Consider the following 17308-nt stretch of genomic DNA (forward strand, 5'->3'; position numbering starts at 1 on the left):
TCCCTGGTCTCACCAGTGCATAGGAAGGATCTGGCTATACCTTAGGCAGTGGTCCACTTCTCAGAACCTTTCCCCCCGACTCCCTGCCCTCCTACCTCCAGAAGGACTGTGATGTGGGAGGCCCCTTGGCCCTGGGATGCAACCTTTTCTACTTGCTTGGTGACCTTGGGCAAATCCCCTTCCCTCTCTGGGCCTATTTCCTCATTGACAAGACAGTAAGTTGGAATAATTAGTGACTCAACTTTTGGGTCAAATCTGGAGCCCCAGAGTTTGTGAAAAGCCGTTATTATGTACATAATTTCTGGCAGCTGGAGGGGTTCCTGAAGCCCGGGGGTGGGGTGGGCTCTTAGCTGGGCCTCAAGTTAAGAGTCCTCAGATGAGCCAGTAGCAAGCACCGTTTCTGAAGGTTCACTGAGGACCAGCCCATTACGCGGTTCTCGTCCTCACTGCAATCTTTAAGGCAAGCACTACTTTCCCTACCTTGAAGCTTGGAAGGCTACAGTGACTCGTCCAAGCTGGGAGGAGCTGAACTGGAGAAGCCAAAGACCGTTCTTCCCATTACATGAGAGACATCTCTACTTTTGCGGTCTCTCCATCCCCCCACACCCCACCCCGCACACCATCATACATTTTAGACCTTACAGCCACTGCTTTTTTGCAGTTCCAAGTGCTCTCCAGAGACAGGGCTTATCTCTTGAGGTCAAGATAGAGCTCTGGAGGTCCAGAGAGTCTAAGCAGACTGCAAGGTCACACAGCAAGAAGTACTTCCCCTAAGTATTCTTTCTGGGTATTTCTTGGAGCAAGTGCTCCGAGAGGTGGAAGGTGCGGGCAGTGGGCGTGTGTGGTCGCTCCTGAAGTCTCGGGGCGGACAAGCCTCTCCTAGTTGCAACTGGGAGGACCATAGTGAGAAGAGTGGGGGACGTTGTCGCTAGGGGAGGAAGGCAGGCCCCTGGGTCTGGGCCTTAGAGAATGAGCTCAAGTTCGGTCAAGGAGAAGGTGTCATTCCTAACAACTTGGCTCTTTCCTCCTACTTCAGTCCCCTTCTTAGGCCTACCAAAGCCTCCCTCATCTTCCCAGGCCAGCTTCAAAGTCTCTCCGGAAACTCTGAGCCCCGCCCCTTCATTCATTTTTCCTGCCAGAGCCTAGGCCTGAGGAGAGAAGTCTTCCCCTCCCCAACCCGGAGCTCTCGGAAGGCTGGAGGCTCCTCTACTGCCCCACGGGCCAGGGCGCGGCGGGGCGGGGCGGGGCGGGGCGGGGCGGGGCGGGGCGGGGCGGGGCAGGGCAGGGCAGGGCGGGGCGGGGCGGGGTTCAGTGAATCAAAGGCACCGAGGCTACCGCTGACTTGCCCTCCACAAGCAATGGGTCTCTGGAGAGGGCTCCACCCCTATTTTGGATGCGGCTAGGACCGCCCCGTCCCCACTCGCTGGAAGGGGACCCAGAGAGGGAGTCAGTCCTTCCTCAGTCTGAGCAGGCCCCGGGCGTCCAGGTCGGCCTCCTCCAGGGGAGAGAGATGACCTCAGCCGACGTCCGCATCCGCCCCCCGCTGCAGTTCCCGGGAAGCAGCCGGGCGGGGGGGCGCGGCAGGCGGCTGGGGGCACGGAGACGCTTTAGGTTAAGACCCTCCCGAGGGCAGGCAGAGGACGCCCGCGCCAGGGCTCCTCTCGCCCCTTTAAAGGGCAACAACCCCGCGGCAATGGCCGCCTGCACCCGCCCCGCGCCCGCGGCCGCGAAGCCCCACCGCCCGGCCCCGACGCGAGCACGCCGCAGAGAGCCAGGCCGGGAGGGCGCGGCGCCTTTAAGAGGCGGAGGCGGAGGCGGAGGCGGAGGCGGAGGGCGGAGGGCGGAGGGCGGTGCTGCCCCCTAGCGGCCGGCGCCGCGGCGCTTCCTCCGCCCCGGCGGGGTCCAGCGGGCCGGCCGGCCGGGTCAGCGCGGCGGGGCGCGGCGGCGGGGCGGGGCCGGGGGCGGCCGGGGCTCCGGCTGCGCGCGGGGACGAGGGCGAGGAGGCGGCGGCGCCGGCGGCGGCGGCGGCGGCGGCGGCGGGTGAGGACGGCGGCCCGGGGCGGCGGGGGCGGGGGCGAGGGCGGGGGCGGGGGCGGGGGTGCGCGGGCGGCCGCGTGCGCCCCGCCGGGGTCCGAGCGCGCCGGGGAGGGCAGGCGCCCGGCTCGCGGCTGCAGACGGCGCCGCCGGGGCTGGGGCGCGGGCCCGCGGGCGCGGACCGGAGGGCGGGGAGGAGGGGCCTGGAGGGGCGCGGGGCCGGGCCTGCGCCGGCGCCACGGGGGGGCGGGGGGCGCGCGGCGCGGCCCCCGGGCTTCGGGCTCCGGGCTCCCGGCTCCCGGGCCGGGCCGGGCCGCGGCGATCCGGCGCGCCCCGCGGGCGGCGGGGGCGGGGGCGGCGGCGGCGGCAGCCAGTGGCTCTTCGCGCTGAGCGCCGCTCCCTCCGCCCGGCGCCCGCCCCGCCCCGCCCCGCCGCGCCCCGCCCCGCCCCGCCCCGGCAGGACTGCGCGCCCCGAGCCGCGTTCCGCGTCCCCGCCGCCGGAGGAGGTGCCCGCACGCTCGCGGCGCGCGCCGGGGCCGCCACGCTCGGCCTGTGGGCGATTCCCTCCGGACCCGAGCTCCCCGCCCGAGGAAGAAGATGCAGACGTTTCTGAAAGGGAAGAGAGTTGGCTACTGGCTGAGCGAGAAGAAAATCAAGAAGCTCAATTTCCAGGCCTTCGCCGAGCTGTGCAGGTGAGGAGGACGGGGCCCGGCCCCCGGGGAGCCCCGGCCCGAGCCCCGCTCGGCCTTGGCGGCTGTTGGGGCGGCCGGGGCGGCCGCGGAGGCGCGGGGACGGGGACCGGGACGGGGACCGGGACGGGGATCGGGACGGGGACGGGGACGGGGACGGGAGTCCGAGCGGCCAGGTGGCTGCGGCGGCCAGGACGGGCGGTTGGCGGGACCCCGGCTGGGGACGCCCCCCGCTGCCCCGAGCGCGCTGGGGACGCTGCTGAAGGTGGAGGAGGCACCCGGGAGGTCCGGGAGCCCCGCTGTCTGCGTGGGGCTGGCGGCCGCTCTTGGACCGAAGTGTTTGTCTTCCTCCCTTCCCTTCCCTTCCTTCCCTTCCTTCCCTTCCCTTGGTGGGGAGAAGGGCCCCGCTGTTTGTAGGTTTGCGGACCACCTACTGTGCGCCCCGCGTGTGCAGCCCTCGGAGCTGTCATTGCATGTCCCTGGGTTAAGCCTGTGTGCGGCGAGCAGCAATACTTGGCATGCATGTGGTGATTTGCTGTCTCATTAGAGCCTCGCACCAGCCCTGAGAATTGACCGGGGTGGCGATTCTGGGCCACATGTCTGAGAAGGGGGAGCCATCTGCAGAGAGGTGGGGTCCTCCCGCATGGGGTCCCATGGCCAGGGAGTGGCTGGTGCAGAGGAGGTAAATGCATGTGGTGTACAAAGGCCTTCTTCTGCCTGACACCCCCCCACCCCCCCCACCCCCGCTGGTGCTCAGTGGTGGAGATTCGTGGTGTTTTAACACGATCACATTCCTAGTCTATTACGGCAGCCTCTAGTCTTGGGTCAGGTACACCTCACCTTGGCCGTACAGCAGTAGCTTTGCCTCTGGGAAGCTGTTAGTTAAAGCCTGTTCTTACCCAAAGCCTAAGAATCTGGTTCCCCTAGCCTTTTGCAAAGTCTAGGTGGAATCCTTTTGTTATGCAGCGTCTCCACTTGGTAGATTTGATTCTTGAAAACGTGTTCTACTTGCACTTTGGTCCCTGTTGGGTCCCCAAACATGTTGCAGAATTGAACAATTCGGTTTCCTTATCTCCTGGTGCACCAGAGCCACTGCGGGTCTGAGCTGGCCTTCACCTGCCAGCCTGTGGCACCTCGGTGCCCCTCCTGCCTGTCCCGAAGGCCTGTTGCTCCTTTGCCCTGGGCAAACCCTCAGGGCACTGTTCTCTGCACCCGGAGGGGCGCACCTTGTATGAAACAGCTCCTGGCTCTGCATCCCTTGGCCTGGGGATGGAGTTGGCTGCCATTTCTCAGGCTGGCTTCCTTAGGAGAAAGCAAGCTTTTCATGGTCGGTAGGGCATGCCAACCAGCCTGGGAATTCACAAGGAAATCGGGAGGAATTTGCAGCTAGAACTCTGGAAGTGGGTCTGAGGACCTTGGAACGTTAGAAAAGGACCCTTGAATGTTGCACCACAACCGCACACACACAGTTATGGAAAAAGTGCCCTAGACCCCGAAGAAATGTGGAGAAGTCCCTTTGGCGTATCTTTGAAGCCCTGTTCTGGTGTTAGGCCCTGGAGCTCCTCCTGCAGTCATCTGAGTCTTGGGAAATCCCAGTTAATACCTTGCACCCTTTCCTACTGAGAGCTGTCTGTATTTGTGTCGTCCTGTGTCTGCAGCTAAAGCATGAGGCTTGTCATCTGGCTGGTATGTTTTGCTTGCTAATTAGGAGCCTCTCGCAAAACAGTTCCAGCCCAGACTTGGGGCTGGGTCCTGCTGCTGGACTTGCAGATTGCCTTTCCCTCCTCATAGACTCCCCCTGTCTTTAAGTGGGGCTGGACGGGCGTTCAGGGCAAGCTCTGATATCAACCATTCTGGGGGAAGTCCAGCATGGGGGTTTAATTTCTCAAAAAACGTTTTTTGCCCTCAGAGTCTGGATGACTACTTCTGGCCAGAATATTGGCTTCGAAGAGAAGGCAGAAAGGATCTTGGGCTATTCTGGAACCTCAGGAAGCCCCACTTGTGTTTTCACTAGGGAAGATCTAGATATTTTGCCACTGAAGCTTAAGAAGGAAAAGAAAACACCAAGTTTTTCTTTTTTATTACTTTCAGGGTAGCGCCGCCTAGTGGCCACGTTTCTAGACTGGGTGCGGAAAGCTGCCCTTCTTGACAGGGTGGCTGGAGCCCTTGGCTGCTGTTGTGTTTGGTATGAATGTTGGTGTCATTTCTAGTGGCCCCAGAGGTGACACTGTCCTGTTTTCGACATTCACCGTCTAGGGGTGCGAGGCTCTGGTTTTGATGGATGATGAATTGTCAGTGACTTTCTCTGATGAGAAAACCCAGAAATGTTTGAAAATGATTTGAAGCTCTGCTCTGAATGTTTGGGGCAGTGTCAGCGGAGGATGACTTGGATAGACCAGATGAGCTGTTTAGCTGAATGTCAGGCCTTGTAACACTCTTAGAGCAGGAAGGGAGATCATGTCATCCAGGTCCCTTTGTTGTACAGATGGGGAGACAGGCATGAGAGGGGCAGGTGCCATACTTCTGTTCCTTTTGTTGAACTCCTAGATCAGGCCCAACTGGGAGACCCGGAGACCCCCACGGAAAGCACTTTCTACTTGAGCACTTCCAACACTGAGGCAGACCCCCTCTTACCTTCAGAGGGATACAGATGCTGCCCTGTAGTCCAGGAGACACTTTTCCTTGCAAAGCAGAGTCCAGCCCTGGGCAAGTGTGTAAAGCCTTGTTCTGTGCGCGTGCATGTGGTGGTGGTGGGGGGCAGTCGCACGTCGGTGGCGGTGGTAGGGGGTTTGTACCCAAGCTTACAGGGATGTGTTAGGTAGGCAGAAGGGCCCGGCCTTCCCACCCCTGGGGCACCTTAAGAGTGACGGCTACCTCGCCAACAGATGGGCCTTTGACTCAGCTTGTTTTTAGTGGTACTGTTCCCGTCACTCTCCTTGGCTTCTTCCCCCCCCCCCCCCTCGGGGACAGGGACACGGATGAGGCTCTGGTTATGTTCTCTTTTTCTCTGCCATCCTCCCTGCCCTTCTGCTAGTCCTGGAGCAGGTTCCCTCACGCCCTCTTCTCCCTGGGCCTTTATCAAGAGGCCCAGAAGGGACTTCCAAGGGGAAGTAAAGAAAGAAAGCTGGTAGTTGGAAGTGTTGGAGGAGGTTTTTAATTTTTTATTCTTTTTATTTCTCCGCAGTGAGTGTCTTTATTCAGAAATGCTGGCTGGCCCCACCCGTCTGTCCCTCTTTGTGTTTTCTGTGCCTCTTCTCCATTTTCACTGGCTTTTCACCCTATTCTAGCCTGCAGCTGAACCTGCAGGGGTGGAAAGTCACAGGGCTTCCTGGGGCGTTTGGCTGTAAGATGTGGGTGGCCCTTTGTCTTTGCTTTATGTTTGCTGCCTGTTTATTTACTTTTTAAAAAAAGATTTTATTTACTTATTCATGAGAGACAGAGAGAGACAGAGGCAGAGGGAGAAGCAGGCTCCTCGCAGGGAGCCCAATGTAGGACGTGATCCCAGGACACCAGGATCATGCCCTGAGCTGAAGGCAGACGCTCAACTGCTGAGCCACCCAGGTGTTCCTAGTTGCCTGTTTAATGCCTTCCTGGCACCTCATGTCAATTCAGGCTCCCAGAAGCCCAGGGACAGATGAAAGGGGATGCCGACTCCTGGGGGTGGGAGGCAGAGACCCGCGCAGCCTATCAGCTCTCTCCAGGCCCAGTCACGAGGCCTCCTCTCCGGAGGACACACGGCTGCCTGGATAAGTCTCTTCTCTGCCCAGGTTAGGCTGGGGCTTCCTGGAGGCTCCAAGAACAGAAGAATGTCTGTGAGCTTCTTGTCCTAGAGAGCCTTGGAGGCCAGCAGGACCGATGAGGTCTGCAGGAAGTGTGTTTGTGGAGCAGTCTCAGACCACATTGTCATCGTGGACTTTCCCCTGGGGACCCGACCTGGGGAGCCTGCCAGGGAGGACGTGGGTGCCACCAGGCCCCTTCCTGCAGCCTACATTCCTTCCTTTGGGAGGGAATGTCTCGAAGGTCCCTCTGGGCTCGGATGGCTTAACATTCTGGGCTGGAATTCTTACCAGAGATTCCAAGGGAGGATGGAGGATCTGTTCCAGGATTAAGTGGTCCTGATCTGTGGGTTGGTATTGCTCTCTGTCTTCACGGCTGGATGTGCACCCCGTCAAGGAGCAGGGCTGGGAGGAGGTACTGACTGTGTTTCCTTCACACCCATGCCCTGAGGTTTGTCCATAACTCAGTCTTGCAAAGAAACGCTTTCTCCCTGACTCCAGGGGAGGAAACCGGACATCCAGTGGGAGAAGGTGTCCATCTGGACAGTGCTGCCTATTGGTTCACTGGCCTGGCTCGGTAGCAGACCGCCTATGTGACCCTGGGCCTGCCATACCTCAGTTTGCCCCATGCAAAGCGAGGATATTAGCGGTACAAAGCTCAGGGTTGCTGAGTACATGAAAGGGGTCGGGATGCCTGGCGGTTGACGTGCTAGCACCCTTGTAAGTGGTGCTTGGTGCTGGGCTGTCCCTATAGCTGTCTCTAGGAAGGGGTGAGTGGGCTTTGGTCGACAGATGCCTCTCTACCCCAGGACCTTTGCCATTGGTAGATGTAGGGCTGTGCGTCTGGGCCGTTTGTGGGGGACCCCGAAGCCCATGATGAGTGCTCCCCGATCTCCGTGCTGGGTGTGGGGTTTGTGGGGATGTCAGACCAGGCCAAGGCGGGCCCTGTCCTGTCTCATGTTCTCCTTCAGCATGGGAGTCCCGGGAGGCAGGGGAGCCTCCCTCACCTCTTCTACAGATGAGGACTTGAGAAAATACTCTGTTAATGCCAGAAGGTCTTTCCTTTTTATTTTATTTTATTTTTTAAATTTGGAGATTCAAGATGAATTTGTGCTGTTTCTTATAAATGCTGAGTCTTCATAAGCAGTTGTGTTACTATTTTTAGTAACTTCTATTGTTTTATCTTTTGAATATTTAATAGATGCATATGTTAAAAAAAAGTATCAGAGGACTGCAAGAATGCAGTAAAAAGTCCTTCTGGTTCCCGAGTTCCCGTCACTTGTCACTCGGGGATAACTGTCGCCGGCAGCCTCTCCCTATAGGTGTTCTGCGCAGACAGGCACATGCGAGTTCTGGCCTCAGCTCGTTTCATGGAACACTGTGTCTACTAGAGAAAGTAGCACATCTCTGCTTCATTGGGAGGCAGATCCGTATCACTTGTCTCATTTCTTTCCTGGCTGAGTGGTACAGCTCTTTGCACGGCCCCTGCCGGTGTGGACAGTGGGGCAGCGAGTGCCCTGCCCCCTCACCTGGGTGCCTGTGGCCAGATGAGTGAGTGCAGGGTCAAAGGGCACAGACGTTTGCTTTTTCACAGGAGTTCTGAAGCTGCTCACAGGGAGATGGCACTGCTCACAAGTGACCCCAAATGGGAGGGCTTGTTACCCACACCCTGCACAGCACAGCCCACGGGACATATGTTTGATCTTTTTTTTTTTATTATTATTTTATTTAGTTATCCGTGAGACACAGGCAGAGGGAGAAGCAGGCTCCCTTCGGGGAGCCCGAAGTGATACTCGATCTCGGGACTCCAGGATCACACCCTGAGCTGAAGGCAGGCGCTCAACCTCTGAGCCACCCAGCAGTCCCACACGTGTTTGATCTTGACCACACGCATGGGTGGGATGGTACTTTAGATTTGCATTTCTCTTTGGATAGTGAGGCTTATTTCCATTGTGGGGCCAACTGAATTAGGTAGGCACCAGTGCAGGGTTGGGCTCACCTGGGCGGCAGGCTGGCACTTCCATTCCTAACCATCAGGCGATGCATCCTGCCCTCGCTGGTTATGTCTCCCATGGGGTTAGCAGGCTTGGGGCATTCAGCACATGCTTAGCAAAGTGCCTCATGAGTGCAGTTCCCCCAATGGTTAGAAGTAAAGAGGGGTTCTGTTCCCACTCATACTGTGAATTCAACTGGTAAGCTCGTTTTTTGAGGGAATGTTCTGGTACCTCCTTTTTCAAAAGTAAGGTTTGAGGCACCTGGTGGCTCAGGTCTGCCTTTAGCTCAGGGAGTGACCCCGGAGTCCCAGGATCAAGTCCCATATCAGGCTCCCTGCAGGGAGCCTGCTTCTCCCTCTGCCTGTGTCTCTGCTTCTCTCTAAGTCTCATGAATAAATACAAATGTCAAAAAAAAAAAAAAAAGTAAGATTCATTTCAGAAAGCACATCATCACGGAGGAGCTCTGCACTTGCTCCATCCCTTCCTGCATGAATTTGGCCTACCTTAGCCTTTCCTGTCCACTGGCCCTCAAGAAGCTGGCCTGAGCATGGGTGGCCTTGCTTGGGGAGAGTGTGGGTTGGGTTCCCAAGAGGGAGACTCAGGTCTGGTAAGGTGAGGTGGCTTGTCCAAGGTCACACAGTGAGATGTGGCAAGGGGGCTCGCCTGCTCCCGTGTGCCCTCCCCACTGCCTGCTGAAGCCCCCTTTCAGACAGCACTTTCTCTAGAGGTGACGACCAGGGCACCTCATGGGGAGCAGCCAGGCCATTCCCCTTGGGCTGTTTGAATTCCAACTGATGCTCTGTCTTGCTGCTGCAAGCTTCCTCTGAAAGCAGCTGCCCTGTGGCCTGCACTTCCCCAGCGGGGCCTCCTGGGCTGGTTTCTGTAGGCCCTGTCATGGTGCCAGGCTGAAGATTGTGACAGCTCTGAGGAAGCTTCCCTCCCCCCACCCGGCTTTTAGGGCTCAGGGGGCAGATCTGTCACTGTCTGTGGGGATTTGAGAATGGCTCCTCAGAGGAAGTTGCAGGCCCACTCTGGAGATGGCCAGAAACTGTCCCACCCTGTAGACCGCTCTTGGTGTTCAGGACAGCCTGGCTGGCAGGGCCCACCACTGAGCCATGGGCTGGCCCTGGAATGAGAATCCAGACCTACAGTCAGGGGGTGCCTTCCAGGCTCAGTGGGTTCAGCATCTGCCGTCCGCTCGGGTCTTGACCCTGGGGTCCTGGGATCGAGCCCCTCTGTTGGGCTCCCTGCTCAGCAAGGAGCCCGCTTCTCCCTCTCTTACTGCCCCTCCCTCTGCTTGTTCTCTCTCTCTTTCTCTCTTTCAAGTAAATAAATCTTGAAAAAAAAAAAAGAAAAGAAAAGGACACACAAGCTAAGCTTCCTCCCAAAGACCGCTTCTGAGAGGTGCTTTTTATCCCCCGCCATCTGAATCTTCAGCTCCTGATAGGTTTGTTCTTTTTCTCTGGACTTGCTCATTGTCTTGGAGAGCTGTTCTGTAGACATGTGTTCTCTGTTGAAACCCGGGGCCTCCGGTAGCACGAGGAGTAGGAGCCCAAGAGATGATCTCTTAGTGGAAGGAACTGACTGGGGGGTTTTGGAAGCTTTTTCCATGTCCCTGTGGCTCAGCCAAAAGCCACTTGTGGCTCTAGAGTGCTCTGGGCAGAAGGAAACCCTGGGATGAGGGGAGATTAGGGGATCCCAGGCTGGGAAGGGCTTCCTGGGCGTCATTCCTTCATTCTTCTTTGCACTGAGCATATCCTGAGCAGGCAGCCGGCCAGCCCTGTGTTGCGTGCTGGTCCGTGCCCTCCGGCACCCACACGCTCGGTGAGGAGATGAAGGTAAGTCTGCACACAGATGCACTTACTTGGCACACAGTGCAGTTAGTGCCGGGAAGCCTGTGAACAGAGGAGAGCCACGGCAAGGGTGGCTGCAGCCACTCTAACACTGTGTGGTCAGAGGAAGCCTCTCTGAGGAGGTCACATTTAACCAAAGAGGCTGAGAACAGAGGAGCTAGTGTTGGGTGTGTGTTGTTTGCTGCCCAGAGGCCACATGCTCTGGCCTGTCTCCATCACCCGGGGTTCTGTGTGGACAGTGGGCAGTCTAGAGAGGGGCTGACTGGTTTCCACTTTAGACAGGTGGTCAAAGAGGGCAGTAGAGTGTCCTCGGTATCCTCTTTCCCTGGCGGTATGATAGGGGGCCAGGTGGGTGGACCTGGCCCCACCTTGTTCTCGGGCCCCGGGGCTGGAGGCTGCAGGCTCCCTCTGGTCTGGCCCACACCAGCCTTTGTGTTCAGAAAGGAGCAGTTGTGAGCCTTGCCTGGGGAGGGGGAGCAGAGAGTGGGTTTCCTATGGCCCTTGTTGGTAGACCCTGGTCTGGCTGACCTTTGTCCTTTCCCAAAGCTCAGGTTGGGCCTCTCCAGAGGGGAGAGGGTCTGGGGGTAGGGGATGGAAGCCTCAGAAGCTTGCCCTCTTTAGCAGACATTTACCTTCCTCTAGGCCAGTGTTTGCGAACTTGCCCGACAAAAAAGCACCTGGGGCAGTGGTGAAAAATACACATCCTTCCGCCTTCCCCTCCCCTTTGAAAATCTTCAGAGCAGGGGGCTAGGAGTCTATTTCAACATCAGTGCTCTGGTGACTCTTTTGAGAAACCCAAACCGCCCTTCCCCAGTGTTACTAGGCCTCACCCCAAAACTGTCAGGCATGCTAATTGCTGAGTTAAATGGGTGAAAGTGGTCTCTGGGAGACAGGGCCTCTCCAGCAGGGCATCAGATATAAAGGTTCCCGGGCCAGCCTGTCCCGGGAGTCCCTCTGGGACTCGTGTTCCTCCAGACAGGCCCGCTGGGCTCTACTTGCTGGTTGCTACCTTTTGGGCAATCCTCTCTCCTCTTTTAAACCTTTCTTGTCTCTGGCTGCTGGTTTGTAGTGGAATTACTTACAGGTGGGTCCTGAGGCTGGACAAGAGCTTGCTTTTGCACAGGAGACGATCCTGGGGACTGGCCTGGCCAGGTGTCAGGTCGATTGTCAGGCAGAGGCAGTGGTGCAGCCTGTGGTGCTTCACTTTGCAGTTTACTCTGCACGCCTGTCGGCTTCCCATCAGAGGTCTGTACCCTTGGAGCTCAACCACACAGCCCTCTGTGCTTCAGAAGGCTGTGGTGATGTCCCCCTTCCCTCCCCAGATCGGTGGCTCACATCTGAGTGTTGTGAGAGCCTACCCCAGGTCAGACGCTCTCTTCCAGTAGGGAATTGACCCTCCCACGTGGGTGACGTGTCTCCATGTGCCAGATGAGAACACTGAGGCCCAGGGAGAGGTGAGATGACCTGTCTGGTCACCCAGCTGTGAGTTGCAGAGCTGGGATTCACTCTGGTGGCTAGTTGACTCCTGGAACCATGCTGTTTCGACCCTGCCAGGTGGCCTTCACCTGCGTCTTGAACGTAGCAGCCTCTGAGTCCCCTTAGCTTGATAACCACTTGAGAAGCAAATCAAGGAGTTCTTTCCTGAGCATTTTCTGTGTATAGTTACTGGGCCCAGGGGGGTGGTGGGTGATGAGGATGGCGGTAAACTCGGAGCGCAAGACTTGCCCAGCTGGCCTTGGGTGACTGGACAAGCCACTCTGCCTCCCACAGCCTCTGCTCCTCTGTCAGGTGGGCATAATACAGCTGCCTCTAGGGCTAGTGAGCATGGCCCAAGCGTAATGAATGGTAGTGATCCCCCTTCTCCCCAGGAGGCCATCTCCCTGGTCCCTCCTGCCTGTCCAAGCTGGGGCCTGGGGCCTCTGACCTATCTCTGGTGGCCCAGCCCAGGAATGACAGGTTCCTTCCTTCCTGATCCTTTTGTGGTGTGGAGGTGCTGCAGTGTCAGTGACCAGGACGTACCTCTCACTGCTTCCTGGGAGGGCCCGGGTGTGGTAGGTGGATACTGAGAGCTTGGCTTTCATTTCTACCTTGCACCCTATTTCCATCCAATAGTGGAGGGCTGTGGTGTGGAGGTGAGGAAACATCTGGCCCACCCTGGGCTGTTCGTGCAGGTTCCCGAATGTCTGGGGTGGTCCCAGTGATCTTCTTTTTAAATTTTTTTTAATTTTTTAAATTTATTTATGATAGAGAGAGAGAGAGAGAGAGAGAGAGAGAGAGAGGCAGAGACACAGGCAGAGGGAGAAGCAGGCTCCATGCACCAGGAGCCCGACGTGGGATGTGATCTCGGGTCTCCAGGATCACGCCCTGCGCCAAAGGCAGGTGCCAAACCGCTGCGCCACCCAGGGATCCCTGATCTTCTTTTTAAAAAGCACCCCATTGATTCCTTCAGGTGGTCCCAGGACATGTATTTATTGAGTGCCTGCTGTTTGCTGGCCAGTCTTGTGTTCTAGGGACCCATTGAGCAGTGAGCACTGCAGAGTCCCCTCTGGCTCCAGGGACAGGCCTAGCCCTCCTAGGGAACTTTGCTGGGCTGTGCTCCTAAGAGGGGAGGGTGATACAGGGTTTGCAGGTTGTGTGGCATTCTCTTCTGGTCCCCCAGGGGCTTGAGGGGACCCTTGGAGAGAAGGGGCATGTTGGCATGTGGGGGGCAGTGTTTGTGAGTCCCAGGTGCCCATCCTAGAAGAGCTGGCTCCTACCCTCTTAGGATCCTGGGCATCTTGGTGACGAATGTTCAGTGCCGTGGGACTGTTGGTTTCCCTCTGGCCTCTCGTTTTTTATTTTAATTTTATTGATTTATTTTTTTAAGTACTGTATGTGTCCAATGTGGGGATTGAACTCACAGCCCCAAGATCAAGAGTCACACACTCTACCACCTGAGCCAGCCTTGTTGGTTTCTCTTTGTGTGGAATATCCCCTTTGCACCCCACCCACCTTGCAGATGGGGAAACAAAGGCCCAGAAAGAAGTTGTAGCCCCGAGTTGTAGAGCTAGTAGGAGGGACAGCTTGGCTTTGAACCTGGCCTTGCTGATGTTAAAGCTTTTTTTCTTTAACGTTTTATTCTTTTTTTTTTTTAAGATTTTATTTATTTATTCATGAGAGACATACAGAGAGAGAGAGAGAGAGAGAGGCAGAGACACAGGCAGAGGGAGAAGCAGGCTCCATGCCCATGCAGGGAGCCCGACGTGGGACTTGATCCCAGGTCTCCAGGATCACACCCTATGCCGAAGGCGGTACTAAACCGCTGAACCAGGGCTGCCCTCACATTTATTTTTTTTTTTAAATTTTTTTTAATTTATTTATTTATGATAGTCACAGAGAGAGAGAGAGAGAGAGGCAGAGACACAGGCAGAGGGAGAAGCAGGTTCCATGCACCGGGAGCCCGACGTGGGATTCGATCCCGGGTCTTCAGGATCGCGCCCTGGGCCAAAGGCAAGCGCCAAACCGCTGCGCCACCCAGGGATCCCTGCCCTCACATTTAAATCTTAAATCTTTTTCTTCAAGATTCATTGCGGGGTCCTTGAAAAGAAAGGGAAGTCTGACTATTCCCTCAGAGGCCAGTGTCTGCCTCTCAGTGAGCAGGTGGGGGAGGGTTTTGGGGTTTGGGCAGGGAGTTGTGCTTCCCGATGAATCTGCCCCCAGACCCCTGTGGCCTTCACCTTGACCTGTACAGTGGGCTGTGCTGAGGGAAGTTTGGTTGCTGGGGAGGAAGGTTCTAGTCTTGAGCCGATGGCCTCGTAGAGGCCTTTGTCTGTAAACCCGGGAAGTGCTTCTGGGGAGGAGGGTGCTTCCGCCCCTGCTGCCCCGGGTGTGGGGGAGCCTGTCAGGTCTTCCTCCAGAAGTGCTCCCCTGCCTCTGCTGGAGACAGCAGGGTCGTCCCTGCAGCGTGGTGGTTTTCGGTGATACCAGAGCAGGTTGGCCCCTGGGTGCTCCCTGCCTGTCGCTGTGTGTGAAGGCTCTCCATCCAGATACAGGAAAGAGGGGGTATGGGAGCCTTCCCGGGGTTCATAGCTGGTCACTCCTGAGGGTAGGATTTGGACAGCAGTCTGCATGAATCCAGAGTCGTACCCCTGACCCTGACAGAGGTGTTCATTGTTGTAGCTCTTGTCCAGCGGATCCAGAAGATGGGAGGATGGCCTTCCTTTTGTGGGTGTTGTTCTCCAGTGGCTCACCTTCAGTGCCCTGAGTTGTTAGCTTTTCTCCTGTTCCCTTTCAATTTCATTTGGAAGTCCCGCTTGCCTGGAGTCAGGAAATTTAGGTGCTGACTCAGCTGATAACCCACTCGGCTGGGGAGGCCGACTGGCCATGGTTCTGGGTGATGGCCCGGGAACAGTGTGTGTGTTGGATGGTGGTGGGATTTGAACCCTACTTTGGCCTCCTACCGGATGGGTGACCCCAGGTGTGTTTCACCTCCTCTCTGGGCCTTGATTCCCTCCTTGTCAGGAGTGAGCCTCGTGCCTGTGCACAGGAGGTGCTCAGCATGCACACTTCCTCCTTTCTCCTACACGCCAGAGACCATCTTTGAAGGGAAAAGGAGGCCATCCCTCACTTCCCTTACTTGTAATCAGACCCATCGTGTCTATTTCCAGGTAACAGCAGAGTAAAGGTCCTTTGGGGAGGTGCAGAGGTTCACCATCTTGGAGGACCTTCCAGAACCTTTGAGCTGCAAGGGGTCTTTGCAGATGAGGATTTATATCTCAGAGTGCCAGCCTGGCAGGTTGATTGGTGTACACAGCCATGCAGCTGGTCCAGCTGGGACCTCAGCTCTGGAACCTAGACATGCCCCTATCCCCCCCCTTTGGCCTCCAGGGAGCCATGTGTGAGGGTAAGGCCAGATCTCGTTTGTTGTGGGTCATCTGAGCCAGTCACCCTTGGTCAGGATGAGCTATTTCGGTCCTTGGGGCCAAATGGTTTGGGGTCCATCCACCGCCACCCACTCCAGTAGGCTTTCCTGTCTTTCCTCCAGCCTTGCTGGGACTGCTGAAGGGGCCACCTCTTTCGATTCGGGAAGTTCCCCTGGGAAGGATAGGGAAGTGGACAGGCCCTTCCTTCCCTGAGGCAGCCATGTGGGACATGGGCTGTTCTGTGGGTGCCTCTACCAGCAGCTGACAGGGGCCTCCCCTGAGAGCGAGACCTGTGGACCTGTGGGATGTGCCTGCACATCTGTCCCCATTGCTAGAGGACACCCTGGCAGCTGCGTCATCCTGTCCTCTCCCTCTCCTGATCACTGTGGGCAGTGTCAGGATGAAGTTAATGATCTGAGCCAAATGTCGATTGTGTGGCTGATTCCTACAAGTCACAGGGATATATTGGTTCCTCTAGAAACGTTAGTGCTGACCAGGCTCGGTGACAAAGGGGCTCTGTAAGTGTGATCTCCATGGAGAGTTCTCGCTTCAGGCATGGGTGGATTCAGGGGCTCAGATGATGTCCCAGGACCTGGCCTCTTTCACGTTGGCTTCATTCCCGGGCTGTATGGCTGCAAGTGAGACCTCACACTGACCTTTATCCCAAGCCAGGCAGTGTGCTAAGTTTCTTGGGTGATTTATACTAGAGCCTGTGAGGGTGTGTGGACTTGTAGGACTCCTGTCTCCTAACAGGAGAGATGGGGCGCAGAGGGCTTGGATGACTTGCCACGGTCACACAGCTAGCAGGTGGCAGAGCTGGGATTCAGACTGGGGTACATTGGCTCCGGGGCCTCACCCCTGCTCAGCTGCAGGCCCCAAGGGACCCAAAGTTTGTTCTGATTGGCCCTGGTTGGTCAGTCTGAGCCACACGCCTGTCCCTGAGCCAGCTAGTTGTTGGGCCAAGGGGTGCCCTTCTCCCCCCACCGCATGGTCTGGCTGTGGGCAGGGCGGACCCTACACAGGGAGGTGGGGACTGCTTGCTGGACAGACTGTGTTGGCCATTAGGCAGTCGGGGTGGGGGGCAGGGGCTACCTTCTGCCAGCCTGAGGGGTCACACACAGTCTCCTGGGCAGGGCAGTGCTCCTGAGAGGGCAGTGAAGAGCACCTCCACAAGTCAGAGCCCAAGGCTGGGCCCTTGGCTCCGTCTTCCCCTTCAGGTAAACCACGGCCAGCTGGACGCAGGTGGATTCTGAAGGCCCTGGGCCCGGGGTCCAACACCGCACAACCTGGAGAAAGGGCTTATGTGATTCTGCCGTGACGGTTGGAGTTTATGGGGTTCTGGGCTTGCAGCTTACCTTCTGCCTTCCCAGGCCTCCTGGGCTGCTCTCGCAAATTCTGCTGACCAGGTAGCTTGAGCAGCAGGCCTTCACTCCTCATGGTTCCGGAGGCTGGAAGTCCAGTTCTTTGGGGAGAGCTTTCTTTGCAGTGTATGGACAGTCGCCTTCTCCCTGTGTCTGCACATGGAGGGGCGAGACCCAGAATGCCCTCATCTAAGGGCACTAACCCTGGTCTGGGGCTCCCTTCCAGACTCGGCTAAGCCCAATCTCCTCTCGAAGGCCCCACCTCCAGATACCATCACAATCGGGGTTGGGGCTTCCATAGCATTGCGGGGGGACACAATAGTCCATAGCATCTCTCCTGCTGGGGGTTGTATAGCACCAGCTGCCATTGTCTAAGGCTGGGAGGAGCCTCAGTCTGGTTTGGTCCCTCTACCTCCTGCCCCTCCTATATGTGGCCCCAGTGCAGATGCTGCTTGGGTCTGGAGGCTGACAAGTGTGCTGTCACTAGCTGGCTTCTGAACCCAGCTTCTGCACTCTGGGTGAGCCTGACTTTGGGCAGGTTAAGGGGTCTCCTTTTCCCCATCTGTAAAATGGGTACATCGACACCCAGTCATGGGGCAGATTGGGGGATCAGAGAGGTGATGGCTGAACTGGTGGTGGTGGTTTCTGGCACATAGTGGGGGATCTGATTGTAATTTACCCTCTTCCCCAAATCCTCTTT

At 57.2% G+C, this 17308-nt stretch overlaps 1 protein-coding gene across 3 annotated transcripts in view; it reads left to right on the plus strand.

Annotated features, from left to right (window-relative positions):
- The first annotated feature begins 2024 nt into the window (after positions 1-2024).
- The window catches only part of ITPK1 (inositol-tetrakisphosphate 1-kinase), a 165487-nt gene continuing 150203 nt past the window's right edge, over positions 2025-17308 (plus strand). The window contains exons 1-2 of one of the 3 annotated variants that reach the window (XM_055333677.1): positions 2025-2040; positions 2495-2726. In XM_055333677.1, the coding sequence (XP_055189652.1) occupies positions 2632-2726 (95 nt within the window). In that variant the 5' untranslated portion in view covers positions 2025-2040; positions 2495-2631. Of the gene's footprint in view, positions 2041-2471; positions 2727-17308 lie in introns of those variants that run through there. The other 2 variants (XM_055333679.1, XM_055333678.1) reach the window with 2 other exon arrangements.

This window comes from Nyctereutes procyonoides, unplaced genomic scaffold (genome assembly GCF_905146905.1).
Source record: "Nyctereutes procyonoides isolate TBG_1078 unplaced genomic scaffold, NYPRO_anot_genome, whole genome shotgun sequence".
Lineage (NCBI taxonomy): Eukaryota > Metazoa > Chordata > Mammalia > Carnivora > Canidae > Nyctereutes > Nyctereutes procyonoides.